We start from the raw sequence: 26,200 nt of genomic DNA, 5'->3' as shown, positions 1-26,200 counted from the left end.
GAGATGAAAAAGGTAACATCACAACAGATTCCAGAGAAATTCAAAAAATCATAGGGACATATTATAAAAGCATATACTCCACAAAGTATGAAAATCTGAAAGAAATGGATGATTTCCTTGATTTATATGACCTACCTAAATTAAATCAAATTGAGATTAATCACTTAAATAGACCTATAACAAACATGGAGATCTGAACAGTTATCAATAATCTCCCAACTAAAAAAACCCAGGCCCAGATGGATTCACTGCTGAATTTTACCAGACCTTTAAGGAAGAGCTAACACCATTGCTTCTTAAGCTTTTCCAGGTAATAGAAAAAGAAGCAATTCTACCAAACTCCTTCTATGAGGCCAGCATCACCCTGATACCAAAACCAGGCAAAGATAGAACAAAAAAAGAAAATTACAGACCAATCTCCCTCATGAACATAGATGCAAAAATTCTCAACAAAATATTGGCAAACAGAATACAAGAATATATCAAAAAGATCATTCACGGGCTGGAGAGATGGCTTAGCAGTTAAGGGCTTGCCTGTGAAGCCTAAGGACCCCAGTTCGAGGCTTGGTTCCCCAGGTCCCACGTTAGCCAGATGCACAAGGGGCGCACGCATCTGGAGTTCATTTGCAGAGGCTGGATGCCCTGGCACGCCCATTCTCTCTCTCTCCCTCTATCTGTCTTTCTCTCTGTGTCTGTCGCTCTCAAATAAATAAATAAATAATAAAAATAAAAAAAGATCATTCACCCTGACCAAGTAGGCTTTATCCCAGAGATGCAGGGATGGTTCAATATACGCAAATCTATAAATGTAATACATTATATAAATGGGTTGAAGGACAAAAATCACATGATAATCTCATTGGATGCAGAGAAAGCATTTGACAAAATCCAACATCCCTTCATGATAAAAGTCCTACATAGACTGGGAATAGAAGGAACATATCTCAATATAATAAAAGCTATTTATGACAAGCCTACAGCCAACATATTACTAAATGGGGAAAAACTGGAAGTTTTCCCACTAAAATCAGGAACAAGACAAGGGTGTCCACTGTTCCCACTTTTATTTAATATAGTTTTGGAAGTCTCAGCCATAGCAATAAGGCAAGAGACACACATAAAAGGGATAAAAGAGATACAAATTGGAAAGTTATCATTATTTGCAGATGACATGATTCTATACATAAAGGACCCTAAAGACTCTACTAGCAAACTGTTAGAGCTGATCAAAACCTACAGCCATGTAGCAGGATACAAAATAAATACACAGAAATCAGTAGCCTTCATATATGCTAAAAACAAACACACAGAGGATGAAATCAGAGAATCACTCCCATTCACAATTGCATCAAAAAATAAATAAATAAAGTACCTTGGAATAAACCAAACCAAGGAAGTAAAGAATCTCTACAATGAGAACTTTAAAACTCTTAAGCGAGAAATTGCAGAAGACACTAGAAAGTAGAGAAACATCCCTTGTTCCTGGATTGGAAGAATCAATATTGTGAAAATGGCAATCTTACCAAAAGCAATCTACACATTTAATGCAATCCCTATCAAAATTCCAAAGGCATTCTTCATGGAAATAGAAAAAACAATCCAAAAATTCATTTGGAATCACAAAAAACCTCAAATATCTAAAATAATACTGAACAACAAAAATAGGGCTGGTGGTATCACCATACCTGATTTTAACCTATACTACAGAGCCATAGTAACAAAAACAGCATGGTACTGGCACAAAAACAGACATGTAGATCAGTGGAACAGAATAGAGGACCCAGATGTAAGCCCAGGTAGCTATAGCCACCTGATATTCGATAAAAATGCCAAAAATACTCATTGGAGAAGAGACTGCCTCTTCATCAAATAGGTGTTTGGAAAACTGGATAAATATCTGCAGAAGGATGAAAATAGATTCTTCTCTCTCGCCATGCACAAGAATTAAGTCCAAATGGATTAAAGACCTTAACATCAGACCGGAAACTTTGAAACTGCTAGAGGAAAAAGTAGGGGAACCCTTCAACATATTGGTTTTGGCAAAGACTTTCTGAATACAACCCCAATTGCTCAGGCAATAAAACCACAGATTAATCACTGGGACCTCATGAAATTACAAAGATTTTGCACTGCAAAGGACACAGTGAATAAAGCAAAGAGGCAACCTACAGAATGGGAAAAAATATTCACCAGCTCTATATCTGATAGAGGATTAATATCTAGGAGATACAAAGAACTCAAAAAGTTAAATAATAAGGAATCAAACAAGCCCATCAAAAAATGGGCTATGGAGCTAAATAGAGCATTCTCAAAGGAAGAAATATGAATGGCATGTAAGCATCTAAAAAATGTTCTACGTCACTAGTCATCAGGGAAATGCAGATTAAAACTACATTGAGATTCCATCTCACTCCTGTCAGATTGGCCACCATCATGAAAACAAATGATCATAAATGTTGGCGGGGATGTGGAAAAAGAGGAACCCTTCTACACTGCTGGTGGGAATGCAATCTGGTCCAGCCATTGTGGAAATCAGTGTGGAGGTTCCTAAAACAGCTAGAGATTGATCTACCATATGACCCAGCTATAGCACTCCTAGGCATATATCCAAAGGGCTCATCTCATTTCCTTAGAAGTACAAGTGAGAGAATGGGCACGCCAGAGCTTCCAGCTACGCAAATGAACTCCAAATGCATGCACCCCCTTGTGCATTATGATGATGTTACAAAGATGGTTCTAAGCTGAGTGTGGTGGTGCTGGCCTCTAATTTCAGCACAAGGGAATTTGAGGCAAGAGGATCACATGTTTGAGGCCAGCCCGGGCTACATGGGGAGATCCTGTGTGGATCCACAGTGGATATGAACTCACTCAGCTGCAGTGTGACGTCACCTTAAACTAATCACACCTGTAGATTCTTCAAGACACTGTCAACTCAAGGAGGTTAGAGATGTGTGTTTGTGTGTGTGTGTGTGTGTGTGTGTGTGTGGTGTCTCAGAGGAAACTTCTGAGTGTTGGCCTTACCTTCCATTTTGTTTTGAGATAGGTTTTCTCCTGTTTACTGCTGTGACCACCAGACTAACTGGCCTAGGATGTTCAGGATTCTCTTCAGACCCATTTTATTTTTTGAGACAGAATCTCCTGCAGCCCAGGCTGGCTTTGAACTTGCTATGTAGTTGAGGATGAACTTGAACTCTGATCCCAAATGCTGGGATGTGTTACCGTGCTTGGTTTGTTTTGCTTTTGAGGCAATGTCTAAGAAGCCCAGGCTGACCTCAAACTCCTGCCTCCAACTCCTGAGGGCTGAGATTAAAGGTGTACACCGCCACACTCAGCGTCTTGTTACTTTCTGGTAAGTATCATGCTATTTCAAAGTAGAAAGTTATTTTTAGGCCGGTTGTGGTGGTGCACGCCTTTATTCCCAGCACTTGGGAGGCCAGGGTAGGAGGAGGATCACTGTGAGTTCAAGGCCGCCTTGAGACTACATAGGGAATTCCAGGTCAAACTGGGCTAGGGCAAGTCCCTACTGGCAAAACCATAAAAGGAGAGGGGTTAAAATCCTTTTAAGGATATTAACTCTAAGTATTATTTTCCAGTTTAGTACCTCATTACTGTCCCTTTCTTTGTAGCTTCACCAAGCATTAGAATGCCCCACCATTCTAAACAGTATGCTTTGTACCTACTGATGTGTGTGCGTGTTTTTGTTTGCAGGTTAACTTGACATTCAAATCAATCACTGGAGCTGACTGAACACCATTGTCTACACTGCTTGAGGATGCACAATTAAGTCTCTAATCAACACAAATATTTGTATTTATTTATTTATTAGAGAGAGAAGATGGACGTGCCGGGGCCTGTAGCCACCACTAAACGATCTCCAGACGTGTGCGCCACCTTGTGCATCTGGCTTACATGGGTCCTGGGGAATCGAACCTGGGTCCTTAGGCTTCAAAGGCAAGCACCTTAACCACTAAGCCATCTCTCCAGTCCAATACAACTATTTTAATGGATCTTCAGACTGTTTAGGAAATACTGTCTAATACATTGAGCTTGCAACAACAGTGCAGTGAGTAGTAAGTGCTGAGTGTGGAAAAACTGACCACAGCAGGGCTCCGCCCTCCAGCACGGAGAGACAGGAGCCACGCTTCCAGGACAGAGTGGTCAGGGTCAAAGAGCTCAGCAAACTCCTTGGTAGCTTCTGTGGTATGGCCACTGTCCCATCAGAATGGACAATGGCGTGAGGTCTCCCCAGCTGGACCTGTTGTTCTGGACAGTCACCTTTTAATCACTAGGCCTTGCTTCAGAACAGGGAATGCATAAAACTCTTAGCATTTGGGCTGGAGAGATGGCTTAGCAGTTAAGCACTTGCCTGTGAAGCCTAAGGACCCCAGTTTGAGGCTCGAGTCCCCAGGACCCATGTTAGCCAGATGCACAAGAGGGCGCACGCGTCTGGAGTTCGTTTGCAGTGGCTGGAGGCCCAGGTGCGCCCATTCTCTCTCTCTCTCTCTCTCTCTCTCTCTCTCTGCCTTTTTCTCTCTCTGTCTGTCACTCTCAAAAAAAAAAATCTCTTAGCAGTTTACTAACTTGTGTGTGTGTGTGTGCGTGCGCTGATGCACATATCCTGTGTGTACACACGCAGAGGCCCGAGGATGTCAGATACCCTCCTCCTTTTGTTCGTCCACCATGAATCGAGATGGAATCTCTCACTCAACCCACAGCTGCCATTTGCATGGATTACTGGCCAGCAAACTCCAGCCACTCTTCAGTCTCTGTCCCCTCCGTGGACTTACAGACATGCCCAGCTGGGTGCCGGGGAATCAAGCCTGGGCAGTCTCAGTCCTTACACCTGCACAGCTCTTTACCACAGAGCCGTCTCTCCAGCCCTGTTTGCTAACACAGTCAGAAATGCAGGGACTTGGAAGGCAGACGCAAGCAACCACTTGGCCACTGAGCCTGGGATGGACAGGAGCTGTGAGAAACTTGGGTTTCAACCAGAAGTTACTGAGTTGGTCATTGCTACAGTAGCGTCCGTGGCACTGCTGGCTGGGAAATGTGGCCAAGCCTTGGATCAATGTATCAGTACTGCCCCCCCCCCCCAGTAAGATGCATGTGATGAAAGTATCAGTACCACCCCCCACACCCCAGTAAGATGAACGTGCACATGCACACATATACAGCAGAGCAAGGAAAGAGAGGGTGATTTGGGGAGCCCTTAATGATGCCTGGAGACAATTCTGGTTGTCACAACTGACCCCTACTAGAAGCCAGGATGTTTCCAACCTACAGGATAGTCCCTTCAATAAAAGACAATCCAATGCAGAGCTCAGCTGTATACTGGAACAGATGAATGAGAGAATCAAAGACTCCAGATCCACCCAAGCACCAAGGAATCTGACCCAAGTCTCCTCCTTGTCCCCAAATGCTTTCCTGATGGTAAGGGTCACAGTTCAGCAGAAGCCGCCCTTCAGTGGGCTTACTGTTAACACAGCTTACACAATCAAAAGTGTGTGAATAAGAAATACAAAGGGGAAGTGGAGCTGCTGGAGATGGAAGGAGTTAATTTCAAAACATGTAATGCCAGGCCCTGATCAAAGAGAACTGAAATTTGTCTAGTTCCCCCATTGTGTGGGTTATTTTCCTTGGTATTCAGGAACCTCCCTTAAAATTAAACAATTACCCCTTGATGGGATTTGCTATGTGTTTCTTTTTAACTGTTCGTTTGTCTTACTGTGTAACACAGGCCAGCCTCAAACTCATGATCCTCCTGCCTCAGCCTCCCCAGTGCTGGGATTTTCGGCATGTACTACACCTTCCTTATGTGCCATATTTCTATATTTTCAAAACTTGATTTTTTTTAGCCAGGTGTGGTGGCTCATGCCTTTAATCCCAGCACTCAGGAGGCAGAGGTAGGAGGATCGCCGTGAGTTGGAGGCCACCCTGAGAATAAAGAGCGAATTTCAGGTTAGCCTGGGCTGCAGCAAGACCCTACCTCGAAAACCGCCCCCCCCCCAAAAAAAATGATTTTTAGAGCCAGAGATGACATGACTTGTTCCCCAAAGGCACAGGTGACAGGGGTGTTGGTGAGAAGGCCTTTATGAATGAACAGACTTCCTAGGTTAATAACAAAGAAAACCATAGTTATTATTTCCTTAGTCTGTGTGCACATGGCTGTTGGTGTGTGCATGTAGCAAGCAGAGATGCATTTATGTTGCTTTTGAGGATGGCGGGCCACCAAGCCATCATGGGTACAAGACAGTCACCTGCCCGGTCTCTTTCCTCTCCCAGCTTCCTTTGGGTCAATGTCACACACAGAGGTAACAGTGGTTAAATCTGTATTCAAGGAGCTAGATCTGAATCCCAGACTAATCTAAATCTGTGTCCTCAACCAAGGTTGACTTTGTCCTCAGGAGACATAAGCCAGGCCTGAGGGTATTTTTGGTTATGACTAGCTGGGCATCAGAGCACCCCGGAATCTAGTTATCAGGGGCCAGGGACACAACTGAACCTCCTCCAGCGTGCAGTCACCCAGGTGTGCTAGGACACAACTGGAATCCCAGCTCTTGGGAAGTGAAGGCAGAAAGTCCAGGAGTTCAAGAGCATCCTTTAATCTACATAGTAAGTTTGAAGCCAGCCCGGATTACATGGGACCCCATCTCACACACACACAAAAGAGAAAAAAAAGACTGGGGCTGGAGAGATGGCTCAGCAGTTAAGGCAGTTGCCTGGAAAGCCTAATAAACTGGATTTGACTCCCCAGTACCCACGTAAAAGCCAGATGCACAAAGTGGTGCGTGCATCTGGAGTATGTTTGCAGCAGCTAGATGCCCTGGTGTGCCCATTCTCTCTCTGTGCCTGTGTGTCTGTCTGTCTTCTCTCCCCACTCCTCTCTCTGCTTGCAAATAAATAAATTAAATATATCTATTTTTAAAAAAATTAGCCCCAACTGGCAGTCATGCCAAGATGGAGAAACTGCCAGAAATAGAAACTGCATTTTCTTTTTCTTTCTCTCTCTCTCTTTCTTTCTTTCTTTCTTTTTTTTTTTTCAAGGTAGGGTCTCACTCTGGTCAAGGCTGACCTGGAATTAACTCTGTAGTCTCAGGGTGGCCTTGAACTCACGGCGATCCTCCTACCTCTGCCTCCTGAGTGCTGGGATTAAAGGCGTGCGCCACCACGCCTGGCAGGAACTGCATTTTCATTTACAAGGAAGGTAACAGTCCTCCCCAGAGAGCAAAGATGGAAGCCCTCAGTCTCCAGCAAAGCCCGTCCTCACACTGCTCACCCAGTGTGCGCATCTAGCTCCCCCCAGCATAGCACGACGTAAGACAGCTTCCAGGGCTGGATCCTAAGCATCCAAGTTCACGTCTTGGGCTTAATAACTGTGTGATGTCGAGCAAATCATTCAACTCCCTTCACTTCCATTTTCTTTCTTTTTTTTTTAATTTTTATTTATTTATTTATTTGAGAGCAACAGACACAGAGAGAAAGACAGATAGAGGGAGAGAGAGAGAATGGGCGCGCCAGGGCTTCCAGCCTCTGCAAACGAACTCCAGACGCATGCGCCCCCTTGTGCATCTGGCTAACGTGGGTCCTGGGGAACTGAGCCTTGAACCGGGGTCCTTCGGCTTCACAGGCAAGCGCTTAACCACTAAGCCATCTCTCCAGCCCCACTTCCATTTTCTTAACCTTAACTCTAAAAAAATAATAGTACCCATGCCACAGGTTGAGTAGTGATTGTGGGGGGGGAAATGCCACATCAATGTGTGTTGTTATTACTACCCAATCCATGTAACTTCCCCCAAAGCAGCCAACAATCTCATCTCATAATTACTGTGCAAATATATTTTTTCGTATGCAACATGGGGGATAAATCCATGGTGGACAGTTTTAACTCTGCATGATTTGCCTTCAGACCTTCAACACACCAAGACGCATAACTTCCTGCAAAGTCTGTGACCAGAGGATGGACTTCACTTCCCAATTTCACACACACACACACACACACACACACACACACACACACACACACAAGAGCTGGGGATATAGTGTAGATGGCGGAGTGCTTGCTTAGTATGCATGAATCCCTAGGTTCAACCCCCAGTACCCCATAAACCAGGTAATGTGGTGTATGTCTATCGTCAAAGCACTCAGGAGGTGGAGGCAGGAGGATCAGGCTTTCAGGGCAGCTTCAGCTACATTGTGAGTTCAAGGGCAGCTTGGGATACATGAAACCCCATCTCAAAAAACTCACACCCACTAGACTGAACAAGGACCAAGGAGAAAACGTGACAACGGAGCAAACCAGCTCTGACAACTGAGACCAAACTCGACCCCCCCCCCCAAATATCAGTCTGCAGCAGGCTGTCAGCCAACTGCAGTTAGCAATGGACTGGGACCCATGGTCTTTGTGTTCGTAGGGAAGCTGTCCAGATAGTACCTTGAAAACAGAAAGACAGCCTTACAGAGGAGGGACAGCTGACGGCACCGGGGAGAACCCCAATGTGGCATCTTGCTCTGATCAGGGATGTGCATCCACCCCAGGCCTGTGCGCAGAGACTGAGTTACACCGCTGTCAGAATGACAGGCACTCTCTATACAGCATGTGAGGTGTGTGTGTGTGTGTGTGTGTGTGTGTGTGGTTACAGGTGTATGCGTGCACATGTGTGCAGGTGTGAGTTCCCGTGGAGGCCAGAGGACGACCTTGGGCGTTGTTCCTCAGGAACACTAGTCACCTTTTTTAGAAACAGGGTCTCCACTGGCCTGGAACTTTCCAGTTAGGCAAGACTGGATGGCCAATGAGCAGGAAGGAGCTTTCTTTCTCTGCCTCCCCAGTGCTGGGATGACTGGCACATGACACCATGCCTGGCATTCAGTTGGGTTACAGAGATTGAACTCAGGCCCCCACGCTTGCGAGGAAAGCTCATTACCCACTAAGCCACCACCCAGCCCCTGACAGACTTTTGACACACCTCACTGCCTCCTTTAGTCCTTTCTCTCAGCCTTATAATGGAGCCAAAACCATCCCCATTCACAGATGAGAAAAATGAGGACCCAGAAGGTGCTATGATGACAATTTCTATGTTTCAGGGTCGCTGTGAGTAAAGGTCTAAAAAAGACTTAAGGGGCTAGAGAGATGGCTTAGTTGTTAAGCGCTTGCCTGTGAAGTCTAAGGACCCCGTTCAAGGCTCAATTCCCCAGGACCCATGTTAGCCAGATGCACAAGGGGGCGCACATGTCTGGAGTTTGTTTGCAGTGGCTGGAGGCCCTGGGGTGCCCATTCTCTCTGTCTCCTTTTCTCTGTCTTTCTCTATGTGTCTGTCACTCTCAAATAAATAAATAAAAAATGAACAAAAAATATTTTTTTAAAAAAGGACTTAGGTCCTCCATAGCTCCTAAGAATTCCTGTACCTGTCTGCTGAGTGTCCCTGGGTGAGAGGAACTGAGAATTGGGAAGAGGATCTTGGGCCCAAAAGGACAGAATCACAGGAAATGTGGGTAGGAAATACAGCCTGCATGTGGATTCAAAGTGACCCGCCATGCTTTGGGTCTGGCAAGCAAACACAGTGCATGTGGGTGGCAGACACAGAGGAGCTATGTGTGTGGCCTGAAGACATGAAGGTGCCCGGGCATTGCCCTGGGGCCAAAGGAGCCAAGCAAACAGCCTTATGAGAAATCCCAGGCATGTCTCCCATGGAGCCTGCTGACTCGAACCCACAGCTACACTGAGAAATGCTCAAATGAAGGCCCACATTGAGGTCTGCATGACCAGGCACTTAGGACCCCACCTATGCCCAAGATGGTGGGGAGATCTCCCCACTGGCTAAGAAGGTAGTCTGCCAACATAGCATAACATAATGAACAGAGTTACCTCAGGGCTCTGGAGTCTCACTCATAGATAAGCACCTACACCTGAAACATGCTTGTACAAAATCTGGACACAAATGCCCACAGCAACATTGCTCAGAAGAACAAAAAAGCAGAAACAACTGAAATGTCCATGAACTTCTGAATGGACAAACAAAGGAATATTATGTGGCCATAAAAGGTAGCCATATGGGGCTGGGCGTGGTGGCGCACACCTTTAATCCCAGCACTGGGAGGCAGAGGTAGGAGGATCCCCATGAGTTCAAGGACACCCTGAGACTACATAGTGAATTCCAGGTCAGCCTGAGCTACAGCGAGACCCTACTTTGAAAAACTAAAAACAAAACAAAACAAAAGTAGCCATATAGTGAATAATTTCATATGCCAGTTTGATTAGGCTACAAGGTGCCCAGTTCGTTAGCTGGTAAAAACATTATTTCTGGGTGAGTCTTTAAGGCTGTTTCAAGAGACTGACAGTTCCACCCTTCTCAGTGCAGGAGGGCATCAACTGCTTCATGGAGAGCCTGACCATGGAGCCATAAGGCAGGGATGAGGGAATTCACTCCTGGCCTGAGCTAGGACACCCATCTCTTCTGCTGTTTTCAGGCATCAGCATGGCTGACCTTGTCTCTCTGATGCAGACTAGGGTGCACACAGTGTCAGGGACTGTGGATACAGAGTGGGCCTCATGACCCTGTCTGTGATGGTTTATACTGATGGCTGACTTGACTGGACCAAGGATTGTCCAAGATGTGAGTCTCTGGGCATGCCTAAGCGATTATCTAGATTAAGCTCAACTCTGGGCAGGCCTGTCAGGCAACTGGATTAATTGATGTAAGAAGCCACACCTTAACTGAGATGGCGCCATTCTAAGACCTGGGGTCATGAACTGGACAAAAAGGAGAAAGATAGCTGAACAGTAGCCCACTCTGTTTCCTGACTACGGGCGCAATGTGACCAGCCAGCTTCCTGCTCCCGCGGCTGCGCCGTCCCTGTCATGACGGAAGGTATTCCCTTGAGCTGTAAGCTGGAATGAGCCCTTCCTTCCTTCCACTTCCTATCACAGCAATGAGCAAAGCAGCTAATATATTGGGCCTCCAGCTCTCAGTGTCCCAGGCATGGGCTGGGACCATTACTAACTCTCGTGGACCTTCAGTGTGTTCACCTCCATGAATCAACCCCTCATCCTAAGCCTCCTCTTGAGGTGGAGATTGGACAAAGGAAAATTTAGAAGCCCCTGCCCCCAGGTTACGCCTTGTGCCGCAGACATTATTTTTTTGTATTAGTTATGTCCTGCAGCGCGTATTACCTTGTGCTGACAGTGCAGTCTTTGCGCAGTCTTTGTCAGGGCCCTGCTGTGCATTGCAGCCTCTGCTGTAAATGATTCCACGCTTCTTTTCATCTTTCTAGCCCAGCTACAGACCTCTACCCATCAGTTTCCCTCTGTTTCTGTGAAACCTGCCTGTTGCATACTCAAGGTCTCCAGCATCAGGCCAGGGCTCTGAGCTCTGGGAACCAACAATAATGAATAGCCCAACATAAGTTACATACCCTCTGCACCATCAGAGCTCAGGGTCCAGGCTTTGGAGGAGATCCCCCTGTGCCCACGGTGGCATGAAAGTACACCGATTCTCCACTCAGTCTCTGGTGCCAGTTCTGTGAGCTTCAGTTTTCCATATCGCTCTTGTACATAATACACGTATACACACAAGTTCTGTTCTCTGAGAAACCCTGACATCCACACTTCATTTATATTAAATGTCTAGAATAAGCAAATTCACCAGGACACTGGTGACTTCTGGGAATGGATTGAAAGAAGGGGAAATGAGAAGTGACCACTTAGTGGGTCTAGCCTTTCCTTTGGGGTGATGGAAAACTTCCTGGAACTTGGTGGCAGTGATGGCTGCATGCTTTTGTGAGTATGTGAAAAGAACATCGAACTGTGAACGGGTGCTAGCAAGGCATTGTAGGAACTGGAACCCCCGTGTTGTTGAAAGAATTGTAAAGGGATGCACCCGCAAGAGCAAACAGCTTAGAACTTCCTCCCAAGCATTAAAGAACCAGCAGCCCCACTTCTGGGTAAATACTCCAAAGGACTGAAGGCGGGGGCTTCGGGGGGGCTGCACACCCAGGAACCGTCCACAGGAGCCAGGAGGTGGGAGCCGCCAGAGCATCCATGCACGGATGCATCAACGAAGTGAGATGGAGTCATCCCATGGCCTTCTCTTTGCCCTCAAAAGGGAGGGACGTTCAGACCCATCGCCACAATGTGGATGAACCTTGAGGACGTGACGCTAAGGAGAACAAGCCCATCCCAAATGGGCCAGGGGCATGTGATTCCACTTCCACGACGTGACTAGTCAAGTTTGTGAAGTTAAGGGACAGAACGGCAGTGAGCAGCGGCTGGGGAAGGGGAACGGAGAACCGTTTCGTGGGCACAGTTTCAGGTTTGCGCAACGCGTTTGTGGGTGCATGGGCATGTGTGTGTGCCTACAGAAGTCACAGGTGACGTTATCTTCCTCAATCACTTCCCACCTTTATTTTTATGAGACAGGGTCTCTCACCTAACCAAGGTGTCACCTATTCAGCTAGACTAACTAGCCAGATAGTCTCAGGGACCCTCCTGTTTCTGCCTCCCCAGTGCTCAGATTATAGACACAGAAAAAGAGGCACATGCAGCAGGTGTTCATTTGCAGTGGCAAGACACAGTAGTGTGTCTGCCCCACACACGTGTAAATAAATAAATATCTTTTTCTATTTATTTATTTGGAGAGAGAGAGACAGAGAAAGAAAGAAGGGGTGCACTAGGGCCTCTAGCCACTGAAAACGAATTCCAGATGCATGCGTCACTTTGGGCATCTGGCTTTACATGGGTACTGGAGACTCGAACCCAGGTTGTCAGGCTTTGCATGCAAATGCCATTAGCTGCTGAGCCATCTCGCCAGCCCCGCCCTTTATTAAAAACCCAAACTGTGCTGAGGAGCTTGCTCAGCGGACGAAGTGCTTGCCATGCAAGTGTGAGATCAGAGTTTGGGACACTAGGACCCCCACAAATGCTGGGTAGGCACACCCTGCCCATAATGCCAGCATTCAAGAGGCAGAGAGACGGGGGATCCCTGGGGGCAGGCTGGGTTCAAGTGAGAGACCGTGCCTCACAAATAAAGTTGAGAGTGACTAAAGAAGACATCAACCTCAACCCCTGGCCGCCACACGTACCCGCACATGTGCGCCCACATGCATATGCACGTACAGGCCAGAAATAAATAAATAGGGCTGGAGAGATGGCTTAGCGGTTAAGCGCTGGCCTGTGAAGCCTAAGGACCCTGGTTCAAGGCTCGATTCCCCAGGACCAACGTTAGCTGGATGCACAAGAGGGCGCACACATCTGGAGTTTGTTTGCAGTGGCTGGAAGCCCTGGTGCACCCATTCTCTCTCTCTCTCTCTCTCTCTCTCTCTAACTGCCTCTTTCTCTCTCTGTCACTCTGTAATAAAAAATAAATTAATTAAAAATAAATAAATAAAACTCAAGCCCAAATGAAACAAAACAAGAAAAATAAGAACAAGCCAAATTAAAAATCAGTAGACAAAAAGAAATAATAGAGATCAGGGTAGAAATTAATGAAATAGAAACAAACAAACAAACAAAAACCCTACACATCGCTGTTCGGACTTTTGGCTGAGATCATGTGTTTAAAACAAAAAAAAACTACAAAAACACAAATCAATGAGGGGCCAGAGAGATGGCTTAGCAGTTAAGGTGCTCATATGCAAAGCCCAAGGACACATGTTTGATTCCCCAGGCCCCACATAAGCCAGATACACAAGGTGGTACATCCATCTGGAGTTCGTTTGCAGTGGCTGGAGGCCCTGGTGCACCCATTCCCTCTATCTGCCTCTTTCTGTGTGTGTCAAATTAATTAATTAATAAAACAAACCAATGAAATAACTAGTTGGTTCTTCTGGGGTTGGAGAGATAGCTCAGCAGTTAAGGCGCTGGCCTGCAAAGCCTCCCAATCCAGTCTGATTCCCCAGGACCCATGTAGAGCCAGATGCACAAGATGGCACATGCATGTGGAGTTTGTAGTGGCTGGAGGGCCTGGTGCGCCCATTCTCTCACTCTCTCTCATTATCTTATCTAGTCTACTATAATTTGCTTGCAAATAAATAAATTAATTTAAAAAAAGAGTTGGTTCTTTGAAAGGATAAACAAGATTGATAAACCCTTAGCAAAACTGACAGAAAGAAGAGACTTAAGTCAACAAAATTAGAAAAGGGCACCATTACAATAGATACCAATAAAATTCAGAAAATCATAAGGACATACCTTAAGAAAATATACACCATTAAACTTGCAAATTGAAAAGAAAAGGGTTAATTTAAAGATATATGTGACCTATCAAAATTACATCCATTTGAATAGACCTATAACAAGCAATGAGATCAAAGCAGTTATATAAAAATATCCCAACTAAAGAATGTCCAGGTCCAAATAGACTCACTGGTGAATTTTATTAGACCCTCACAGATGCTTCTTAAACTATACCATAAAATAGAAAAGGAAGAAACAATACCAAACTCATTTTGCAAAGCCAGTATTACCCTGACACCAAAACCAGATAAAGACACAGCAACAAAAAACAAAATAACAAAATAACAGGGCTGAAGAGATGGCTTAGCAGTTAAGGCCCTTGCCTGTGAAGCCTAAGGACCCACGTTTGACTCTCCAGGTCCCACATAAGCCAGACGTACAAAGGTGAAGCAAGCACAAGGTCACACATGTGCACAAGGTGGCACATGTGTCTGGAGTTTGACTTCAGTGGCTAGAGGCCCTGGTGCCCCAATTCTCTCTGTCTCTTATTCTCTCACATTAAAAAGAAAAGGCCAGGGCTGGAGGGATGGCTTTGGTTAAGGTGTTTGCCTGCAAAGCCAAAGGACCCTGGTTCAATTCTCTAGGACCCACATTAGCCAGATGCACAAGGGGACACACACATCTGGAGTTCGTTGCAGTGGCTAGAAGCCCTGGCATGCCCATTCTCTTTCTCTGTCTCTCTCCTTCTTTCTCTGTCAAATAAATAAAATATAAAAAGAAAAGGCCAGTCTGTTGGGCATGCCTTAAAAACAAAAAGACTAATCTTCCTCATGAACACAGATGCAAAAATTCTCAAGAAAATAGTAGGAAACTGAATATAGCAACACATCAAAAGGGATCATTCACCCTGATCAAGTGGGTTTATTCCAGAGATGCTGGGATGGTTCAACATCCACAAATTGATAAAAGTAATACACCATATAAATGGACTCAAGGACAAAAGTCACATGATCATCTCTATTGAGATGCAGAAAAGGCATCTGATAAAAATCCAACATCCCTTCATGATAAAAGTCCTAAAGAAACTGGGAATAGAAGGAACATATCTCAACATAATAAAGACTATTTATGACAAACCTATAGTCAACATTATACCAAGTGGGGCAAAACGACTCATTTCCACTAAAACCAGAAACAAGACAAGGGTATCCACTGTCTTTGCTCTTTTAATATATAGTACTGACAGTCTTAGCTATAACAATAAGGCAAGACACACACACACACACACACACACACACACAGAGAGAGAGAGAGAGAGAGAGAGAGAGAGAGAGAGAGAGAGACAGAAGGTCATAGGAAATTGGAGCAGTCACAGACATTACTCAGCTGGTCAGGAAGATACTACAAGTCTACAAATGCCAGAGGCCATCAGAATCTGGAAAGGGCATGGGATAGACCTTCCCCTGGTGCCTCTGGCCACACTTGGGGGGTGCCACCCTGCTGTGGTGTCGCTGTGCCAACACTTTGGTTTCAGCTCGGTCGTTAGTGATTATAAACTCCTGGCCTGTAGAACCACTGAAAAATAATTTGTCATTTTAAGCTATTGATGATAATTTGTTATAGCGACCACAAGAAACTAATAGTCCATTCCACTCTGGGGGCTACTGGATTCTAACCAGAGGATCCAGTGTCTAAAACACAAAGAGAAAGAGAGATTTTTAAAACAAATGTCTGGATGTGACTCACTGGAGGTATGCTTGCCTAAGACACACGAGACCCTGAGTTCCATCCCCAGGACTGGAAAAATAAATAAATAAATAAAGGAAAAATACTACATTCCAGGTCCTTACTCACTCCTGTGGGTGTTGAAAATTGGAAGGAGGGGCTGGAGAGATGGCTTAGCGGTTAAGCGCTTGCCTGTGAAGCCTAAGGACCCCGGTTCATGGCTCGATTCCCCAGGACCCACGTTAGCCAGATGCACAAGGAGGCGCATGCGTCTGGAGTTCGTTTGCAGTGGCTGGAAGCCCTGGCGTGCCCATTCTCTCTCTCTCTAACTGCCTCTTTCTCTGTCTGTCACTCTCAAATAAATAGATAAAAATAAACAAAAAATTAAAAAAAAAGACAATTGGAAGGAGGGCTGGAGAGGTGATTCAGCAGTTAAGGCAATTGTCTGCGAAGCCTAAGGGCCCAGGTTCGATTCCCTAGTACCCATGTAAAGCCAGATGCACAAAGTGATACATGCAGCTGGAGGTCATTTGCAGTGGTTAGAGACCCTGGTGCTCCCATTTCTCTCTTTCTGTCTCTCTTCTATCTCTTGCTGCTTGCAAATAAATAAAAATATATATATGTATATTTATGTATATATATGTATATATATATATATTTTTTTAAGAAAAGTGGAAGGGGATTGGGGCAAAAGGGGTGATGCAGCTAAGCTGTGCCGTGTTTCTAGAAGGGTCAGACGCATAGGGCACTGGCAAGCGGGCTCCTGGGTCATTCCTCCACCTTTGGTCCTGTTGTCTTCTGGATGCCAACAGTCTCAGGCAGGCACAAGTCATCAGGCTGCAGCTGAGCAGACACCAGAAGGAAACTCCAAGTCTTTTCCCACCTGTCTAACCTTACACCAGTCCCCTGCTCCTCTCCCAGAATGCATGGAGCCACAGTGGTCTTGAAAGGCCCAAGAATTCAGAAGCCCAGAAATACTATCACGCTCCAAAGGGAGCTTAAGCGGGCCCCTGCATACCTCAAACTCCAGGCTTTACTCTCTGTTGGAAGCAAGTAAAGAATTCCTCTTCTCATTATATCAGAGCCCGCTCCTAATATAAAACTAGGTAAAAAGGGCATGAGATAGCCCTCAAGGATGGGAAATGAGTAATAAAGTGAACCACTTATTTGGTTTCTGTAAATAGCCTGCACCTTAAGCCTTAGTAGCCCACACCATAAGCCGTAACAGCCTGCCTCAGACCACCAAGGTCATAGGAGACTGATACCACACTCTGCTACCCCCACCCAAGGACCTGAGCAAATGCTGACCACCAAGGTCATAGGAGACTGATTGGTCCACGAGGGGCTTGAACAAATTAAACTAATTGGCTTAGAAACTATGGAGTGGCACAAACTGACTGGCTTGCACCCCTTGGGCTCCTGATATTAAAAAAATGATTGGTCTAATGCACAGGCTTTGTTAGAAACCCTATAAAAACTGTCCCGTTCCTGCATGCGGGGCTCTGCAGTCCTCTACCCCTGCGTGGTGTACGACTCTGGGCCCCAGCGCGCTTGGAATAAAATCCTCTTGCTGTTTACATCAAGACCTTTTCTCGTGAGTGATTTGGGGTGTCGCCATTTCCGGGCAGAGCGTGGGGTTCTCATTCTGGGGGTCTTACAGTCTCTGACCATCCAACACAGCAGCAGAGTCTTGGCACTCGCTTCCGTGGCAGCTTGGACCCTTCTTTCTCCAGTTTCCTATGGTTGGTGGTCTCCCTCAGCTCAAAGGTCACTTCCCCTGGCTGCCCTAAGGCATGAGACCTCCCCTGGATACCTTCTCTTTCATCACCATGTGGTTTCTTCCTAATCCTCCCACACCACATAATTACCTGTTTATATATATATTTAGAGAGCACACAACAGAGAGAGAGAGAGGGGGAGAATTGGTGCTCCAAGGCCTCAGCCACTGCAATGGAACTACAGACGCTTGCGCCACCTAGTGGGCCTGTGCGACCTTGCACTTGCCTCACCTTTGTGCCTCACCTGGGAGCTGGAGAGTCCAACATGGGTCTGTAGGTTTTGTAGGCAAGGGCCTTAACCACTAAGCCATCTCTCCAGCCCCCCTGTCAATATTTTTGCCTCCCCCACCCCAACTTCAGGCTCCAGGGGGCCACAGGGAGGGACTGTGTGCCAAATGCAGAGGTACGTTTTGGGCACACAATAGACTCTTAGTATATTTTGAATGAGTGAATGAATGGATGGATGAATTTGCAGCTTGGGGGTCTGTGTGTCCAGGGCTCAGTGCCAACATACCTGATCTTGGCCTTGCTAAAGGCCAGCTCCTCTTCGTTGCAGAAGTCCAGCGACACATCCTCGGTATCATCCACCAGGGCCTGGGGCACACGAGGGGGCAGATGTCAGGCCTGGCCCACGTTACACACCTGACCCCCAGGCGTATGAGCTCTGCCCTCCCTTAGGCGTTCCTAATGGTCCATCTCCACCCTCCTGGTCACTCGCTCCCTCACAGCACAGTTCCCTGTCCAGGCATCCTTCCTCCCGCCGCCCCGCCCTTCCAGGCGCTCCTGCAGGCTCCTGGCCATTTCTCGCCCAGCGTAGCATCCTTGATGCCTACCTGCTTCATCCTCCCGGGAGCCGCCCCGAGCCCAAGATGCAGACTCCAGACTCGCCAATCGCCACCCAACGTCTCCGATGCCTCGCAGACGAGGGGCTTTGGGGATGCTGGGGCGCTGCGCCTGGGGCTTTGCTGCGCGCTGGTGGCCAGTGGAGGCGGGGCGAGGCCAGCGCGCAGTCGCAGGCTGGGGAGGGGGCTCGCTCCGCGGCGGGGCGGGGCCTGCGAGGGTCCCCAGAGAGGAGGCCCACCTGGAGGGCAGGGCGAGTTCGGTACACTGGGAACTGTGGCAGGAAGGGGACCGACCTGCGCAAGGAAGGACCAAGATCCTGGGAGGAACGGTGAGGGTAGATCAGAGAATACTGCTGATATTCTAAAAAGGTGGCCAGGGAATGACTGAAAAGCAGTGTAGGATCTGCCACATTCACAGCTGGGAGAAGAGCAGTTTCTCTATGAATGGAAGGTTTTTCTGGGCCGGTGACTCAGGCCCGTGATCATAACTTGAGAAGGTTGAAATAGAAGCGTGACAAATCCGAGGCCAACGTGGGCCACCAAGCTAGTTAAAGGCCTGCCTGGACAGCATAAGGAGTCCCGGCCACTAAAGGTAAAAATAAATAAATGGGCCGAGGTAGGAAGATCGCCGTGAGTTCAAGGCCATCCTGAGAATATCCAGTGAATACCAGGTCAGCCTGAGCTAGAGTGAGACCCTGCCTCGAAAAACCAAAATTAAAATTAAAATAAATAAATAGAAAGGGGAGTTTGGAACCGTAGCTCAATGGGTAAAGTACTGGTCTTCCAAGTATAAGGAGTTCAGTCCCCAGCTCCCACATAAATCTTGATGCGTAGTGCATGCAGTGGAGGTGGAGACGGGCAGATCTCTGGAGCTCACTGACCAGCCACCATAGCCTAATTGGTGGATGCCAGGCCAGTTCTGAACACTGTCTTAAAGGAGGTGGTCAGTGTTTCCTTTAATTTTTGTTCATTATTTATTTATTCATTTATTTGAGAGCGACAGAGCGAGAAAGACAGATAGAGAGAGAGAATAGATAGAGAGAGGCACCAGGGCCTCCAGCCACTGCAAACAAACTCCAGACGCATGCGCCCCTTTGTGCATCTGGCTGACATGGGTCCTGGGGAATCAAGCCTTGAACTGGGGTCCTTAGGCTTCACAGGCAAGCACATAACCACTAAGCCATCTCTCCAGCCCAGTGGTCAGTGTTTCTGAAGGTAATTCTCAAGGTTGTTCTCTGGTCTCCACACGTTACACACATGTGCCCACAATGTGCACATTCACGCAAAAGAAAGGGGGCCTAGAGGGTGTTGGGTGGCTTAATGGGAAAGTGCCTGCTTCCATGGACTGGTCCAAAGTCCAATTCTCGGTACCAAAAAAAAAAAAGTATTGGGTTTGGGGAGTTGGCTCAGTGGTCAAAGGCACTTGCTTGCAAAGCCTGATGGCCCTGGTTTGATTCCCCAGTACCCACTTTAAAGCCAGATTCACAAAGTGGTACATGCATCTGGAGTTCGTTTGCAGTGGTAAGAGGCTCTGGCTCACTCATTAATTCCACACCCCCCTACTTGCAAATAAAAATAATACATATATTTTTTAAAAAGTGTTTCCTGTGGATTGGAAGGGTTGCTTAGTGGTTAAGGCATTTCCCTGCAAAACCTAAGGATCTAGGTTTGATTCCCCAGTACCCACAGAAGCCAGATATACAAGGTGGTGCATGCATCTGGAGTTGGTTTGCAGTGGCTAGAGGCCCTGGTGTACCCGTACTCATTCTATATCTGCCTCTTTTCTCTCCCTTTCCTTCCCTCAAATAAATACCATATATATATACATATATATAATTTATATATATTTATTTATATTTATATATATATAAATTATATATATTTATATATATAATTTAATGTGTTTCTCCAGACTCATGTGCCCCCTTGTGCGTCTGGCTAATGTGGGTCCTGGGGAATCGAGCCTCGAACCGGGGTCCTTAGGCCTCACAGGCAAGCGCTTAACCGCTAAGCCATCTCTCCAGCCCTTAAATGTGTTTCTCAAACCAACACTGTGCAGCATTTTCCAGGTGCTTCTAAAACCCTTAGCACCCAGGTAGTACTGTAGGCTACTTAAATCAGTTCTGTGGGGCTGGCACCTGCCACCAGCGTGGCAAAGCTCCCAGGTGTTGGGCAGCTGTGGTGAGGAACACCTTGGTGCTTCCCACTGTGCAATGAGCTCAGGAAAGGCCTGGGGTCTGCTTTGAATGTGACTCAGAGATCTGCACTTCCCATGTGGAGCCCGGGCTGCTGCTATCTAGAACACTCAGAGGTATCAGGATCTAAGACCACCAAGGCGTGGTGTTCTTGAAAGGGCTGTTGACTCCTCCTGTCCCAAGCTGGCTCCACACACAGATGGTGGCTGGGAAGCCGAGTCCCCACCAGGCCCGGCCACCAAGAGATGATTAGGGAGGGAGGATTCACAGTGGTGGCCAGGTGGGGGTGACAAGCCGTTGGAGGAGGACATTTAGGGGCTTTTCAGACTCTGACCCCGAAAGTCAGGAGCAGCTGGTGTCTGTTGGTGGGCCCTGGGGCGGTGGGAAAGCCCCTCTGGAAACCCCGCTGGGGCCAACTGACATTCTCGGCCACTGTATCTGCCATTGGCAGAGATGACCCTGCAAACCTGGGGTCACTCTGTCCTCCCACCGTCTGGCCTGTCCCCAGTAGGCAGAGGATAGGACAGAATCCAAGGATTGCACAGGGCGTTTGCCATTCATGATTCCTCAAGCTTGTTGCCACCACACGGTGAGTGGGGTTTTAGGGCAGAAGCCAGGGCGCTGGCAAGGACCCACCAGCCAAGTTCAGCCACTCGTCTCAGCAGACCAGCAAAGAGGCTCGTCAAGGTGAAAACAGAGAGCTCTAATGAGCACATCGAAGGAAATCAAACAGATTAAGGGGCTCTGTGACCCTGAGTTTGTCTTTGGGGTGCTGCGTGAACTTTCCACCGAGTAGAGGAGGAAGTGGGCCGGGGTCAGATAAACAGGTCTGTATAGTTAAGGTGTCCTGGTCAAGGTGTGCTTTGTTTGGCCCATCGTTGTCTCAGCTAGCATCCCACAGGGTGACCCGGTAAATTGTCCATATGCTATCAGTGTCATCGCCCAAGGGGACTAGGCTGGTTCTCGTCATACATGATCTGCCCCCAGGTGCAGCCTCATTATGGGTTCTGTGGTACATAGCCTGCACATTTGGATAACACGCAATGAACAAACCACAGGCAAAATATGGCTTAATGGAGGGTCAGGGAAATGAGTTTGAGCGCTTACCCCACTGACTGTTCTCACATTTTTTTTGGTTTTGCTTTTCGAGGTAGGGTCTCACTCTAGCTCAGGCTGACCTGGATTTCACTATGTAGTCTCAGGGTGGCCTCGAACTCATGGCGATCCTCCTACCTCTTGCCTCCCAAGTGCTGGGATTAAAGGTGTGCGCCACCACACCCGGCTTCTCGCACTTCTTATTTAGATTCAGGCAGCCAATGCTACAGGGAGTCTGAGCATAAGACAGATCTGATCAGTTCGCATCAGACCAGATCATGCGTTGTTTGTTTATTTAGGTTTATTTCATCAGGAAATCTCTGGGGAAGCTGTGTGGTTTTCATCTTCAAGGAGGTCCACCTAAGGCTCATAGCTTTCCACCACCCCAGGCTTAGCCTATGCAAAGATTAGCCTGATTCCATCCCATTAGCTTGATCTCCACAGGGTTCCAGGCTCTGCTGTTCCCGGGGTGCTGTGTGACTGCAGGTTTAGGAGGTGGTTTTCTTGGTGCCTTCAGTCTTTTTTTTTTTTAATTTTTATTAACATTTTCCATGATTATAAAATATATCCCATGGTAATTCCCTCCCTCCCCACCTCCACACTTTCCCATTTGAAATTCCATTCTCCATCATATTACCTCCCCATTACAATCATTGTAATTACATATATACAATATCAACCTATTAAGTATCCTCCTCCCTTCCTTTCTCCACCCTTTATGTCTCCTTTTTAACTTACTGGCCTCTGTTACTAAGTATTTTCATTCTCATGCAGAAGCCCAGTCATCTGTAGCTAGGATCCACATATGAGGGAGAACATGTGGCGCTTGGCTTTCTGGGTCTGGGTTACCTCACTTAGTATAATACTTTCCAGGTCCATCCATTTTTCTGCAAATTTCATAACTTCATTTTTCTTTACCGCTGAGTAGAACTCCATTGTATAAATGTGCCACATCTTCATTATCCTCTCATCTGTTGAGGGACATCTAGGCTGGTTCCATTTCCCAGCTATTATAAATTGAGCAGCAATAAACATGGTTGAGCACGTACTTCTAAGGAAATGAGATGAGTCCTTTGGATATATGCCTAGGAGCGCTATAGCTGGGTCATATGGTAGATCAATCTCTAGCTGTTTTAGGAACCTCCACACTGTTTTCCACAATGGCTGGACCAGATTGCATTCCCACCAGCAGTGAAGAAGGGTTCCTTTTTTTCCACATCCCCGCCAACATTTATGATCATTTGTTTTCATGATAGTGGTGCCTTCAGTCTTTAAGGGGGTGAGGTGAGTCAGAGGCTCCTTGAGCTCAGGGGTAAGCAAGTGGCCCAAAGTAAAGGAGACAGTCACATAATTCCAGGTTTTTTCTTACCTCAAGAGTCCAAGTAAAGAGCCAGTGATTTTCAGCAAAAGCAGTGTGATCAGGCTGGAGAGATTATTTAACGGTTATAAGGCACTTATTTGCAAAGCCTAAGACCCAGGTTCCATTCCCCAGAACCCACATAAGCCAGATACCCACGGTGGCATATGCATCTGGAGTTTGTCTGCAGTGTGCCCATTCTCTCTAATAAATAAATTAAATTAAATTAAAATAATAGATATATTTTTAAAAAGCAACACTGCTGGGTGTGGTGGCTCATGCCTTTAATCCCAGCACTCGGGAGGCAGAGGTAGGAGGATCACCGTGAGTAAGGCCACCCTGAGACTACATAGTGAATTCCAGGTCGGCCTCGGCTAAAGTGAGACCCTACCTTGAAAACCCAGAATTCAATAAATAAATAAATTTAGAAAGCAGTGTGATCAGGTCACTTATTGCTAAGTAGATTTCAGGGTCTCCAAGATGGGGTTTAGGAACCTCTTTTCTGAAGGGCCCTGGGGAGCATTTGGAGCAGAGATCTGTGGGAAATGCTGACTTCCCCACCACACACACAGCTTTGCTGTTCTTGGTTCCGTGGGAAGGAAGCCGAAGTTTGAGGCACAGCCCCGTCTCTAGTTCGGTAGATGGACACTGGAAAGGGCCTCTAAGGTCAGGCAGACTCTGGGGGCTGCATGACTATTGGAGCTCAATGTTTATGGCCTGTGCAGGAGATGCCGTCTCTCTGGCCTCGCTCTGCACATCCGTGAAGTGGGACCACCCTTTCCCCACCTGATGACAAAGGGTGACATGGGCTAGAGCCGCAGGTGTAAAATGCCCTGAGTGGTTCAGGCCTCAGAAGCCATGCCTTCATGACAGCAATTTAGAATCATCTGCAGGGGGGCCTGGGGTCCGAGGAACGCCCCTGGGCCTGCAGGACCCAGCGCACAATGCAAGCCTCATGTCTAACCCACTCCTTCTCTGAGGGGCACATGTGTTTACAGGAGAACCAGTGTATGCCACATTTAAAGGGGTGATTTCTTTTTTCTTTGCATGTGCACGTGTCATCTTGATATGGGATTGGAGTCGTGGGAGGGATTAGGTCTCCAGAAAGAGGCAGGAGACTCTCAGGCTCATGAATCCCAACTTGAAGTCTTTATCCAAGTTATCAAAGGACTGGAAACTGTGGACACGAAGAAGGGTAAGTTATAAGAATTCATTAAGGGCAGTATGGAAACTGGAGAGCAAAATAAAACAAAACACCCCAAAAAACAGAACTGAGGAATTCCTCCCTCCTCCAGCAATGCTAGAAGGAGAGAATTTCCCTCACAAGCTTTTGGGGGACGGGAGGAAAAGAAGCAAAGGATTACACACGTGTTTCAGGTCCATTTATATATTTTTATTTTTATTTATTTTTATTTTTATTTTTTTAAATTTTATTTATTTATTTGAGAGCGACAGACACAGAGAGAAAGACAGATAGAGGGAGAGAGAGAGAATGGGCACACCAGGGCCTCCAGCCACTGCAAACGAACTCCAGACGCGTGTGCCCCCTTGTGCATCTGGCTAACGTGGGACCTGGGGAACCGAGCCTTGAACCGGGGTCCTTAGGCTTCACAGGCAAGAACCCCACAGATTCCTTGCTGCTTCCTGCTATGTGCTGGCTGACCACCTTCCCTCAAGGTTAAAAACAGGAGAAATCCCTTCTTAGGAGCCTCACCCTCACCTGACGTGGCTTGGTCCCTTTCTAGTTCCGGTATCAAGACCACAGTTGGAAATGTTTGTGTTTTTTTTCTCTAGAACTTTCTTCTTCTTTTTTTTTTTTTCAAGTTAGATTCTTACTCTGGTCCAGGCTGACCAGAAACTCACTTTCTAACCTCAGGCTGGCCTCAACCTCCTAGCGATTTTCCTACCTCAGCCTCCCCGGTGCTGGGATTAAAGGTATGCGCCGCTATGCCCGACTCTTTCTAGCACTTTCTGTCATTTTTTTAGTGCTCTTGTTTTTTATGGGCTTGGCAATCTTTCTCCCTCCCAATGCTCATCTTCTGTTCAAAGAAGAGGGTGCACCATGGGCGTGGGAGAACTGTGGAGTACGGGAAGAAAAGTGACAAAAGCCCAGCAGAAAGCTGTCTATTGATGAGGCAACTGTAGCTCACTGGACAAAGAGACCTGGATTCTTACCAAGAATGAAAGTCTGTCTGCCTCTCTCTTTTTTGTTCTTCCTCTTCTTCTCTTTCTCTTTGCCACTCTTTCTCTGTCTCTGCCTCTATATATCTGTCTGTCTGTGAAACACACACACACACACACACACACACACACACACACACACACACATACACACACACACACACACACACCAGGGCATCTGCTCTCTGCTCCCCTCACCCACTTCTTTCAAAGTCCTGCTCTAGTCACACTTAAGCCATGAGGTTTGGATCCCAGAGCCTCTGATGCCCCCTGCAGTGAGCTGGGCAGGGCAGGGCAGGGCAGGGCAGGGCAGGGCAGGGCCAGGCCATATCTGAGAAGGAGAGGCTGGCTGGCCATTCCAAGAGCGAGCAGAGTCACCATTTACGGGAAATGCACCCGCTGAGGAGAAACGGTGACCGTCAATAGCCTGACCCTGGCTCCTGTCCAGGCTGGCTAAGGAAGCTGTGAGCCCTTAGCGTCATTCCCTGGCAGTGTGACAGAGCCAGACCTGCCCAAGGGCATGCACTTCGCACCAACCCCACCAGCCTCCACCAAACATCAAAGCAAAACAAAAACACTGCAGTGTTGGTACGTGAGGCAGGCAGTCACGTGTCTGTCTTGTTTGGGTTTAAAGCTATATTGGCCTCCTATCAGCTCAGAGATCTGGGACAGGTTACTAAACCTCTCTGAGCCTCAGCCCCTTGTATGTGAAGGGACAGTGGCAGTACCTAATGCTGGGGTCTGTTGAGGGACTAAAGGACTCCCTCTTTGTCACCTGCTCAGAAGGCAGGTGGCATAGAGAGTATCTTTTTTTTTTTTTTTTTGGTTTTTCTTGGTAGGATCTCACTCTAGCCTAGGGT

At 47.0% G+C, this 26,200-nt stretch overlaps 1 protein-coding gene across 2 annotated transcripts in view; it reads right to left on the bottom strand.

The window, feature by feature from the left end:
• Tvp23a (trans-golgi network vesicle protein 23 homolog A) overlaps window positions 1-18,664 on the bottom strand; it is a 37,301-nt gene extending 18,637 nt beyond the window's left edge. For both annotated transcript variants that reach the window (XM_045130053.1, XM_045130054.1), the window contains exons 1-2: window positions 18,504-18,664; window positions 18,185-18,264 (exon numbers count right to left, since the gene is read on the bottom strand). In XM_045130053.1, the coding sequence (XP_044985988.1) occupies window positions 18,185-18,264; window positions 18,504-18,512 (89 nt within the window). In that variant the 5' untranslated portion in view covers window positions 18,513-18,664. The remainder of the gene's footprint in view (window positions 1-18,184; window positions 18,265-18,503) is intronic.
• Window positions 18,665-26,200: the final 7,536 nt, after the last annotated feature.

The sequence above is a fragment of the Jaculus jaculus genome, chromosome 11, assembly GCF_020740685.1.
Source record: "Jaculus jaculus isolate mJacJac1 chromosome 11, mJacJac1.mat.Y.cur, whole genome shotgun sequence".
Taxonomy (NCBI): Eukaryota; Metazoa; Chordata; class Mammalia; order Rodentia; family Dipodidae; genus Jaculus; species Jaculus jaculus.
The sequence above is the reverse complement of the archived record's forward strand: the minus strand, read 5'-3'. Positions and strand labels throughout refer to the sequence as shown.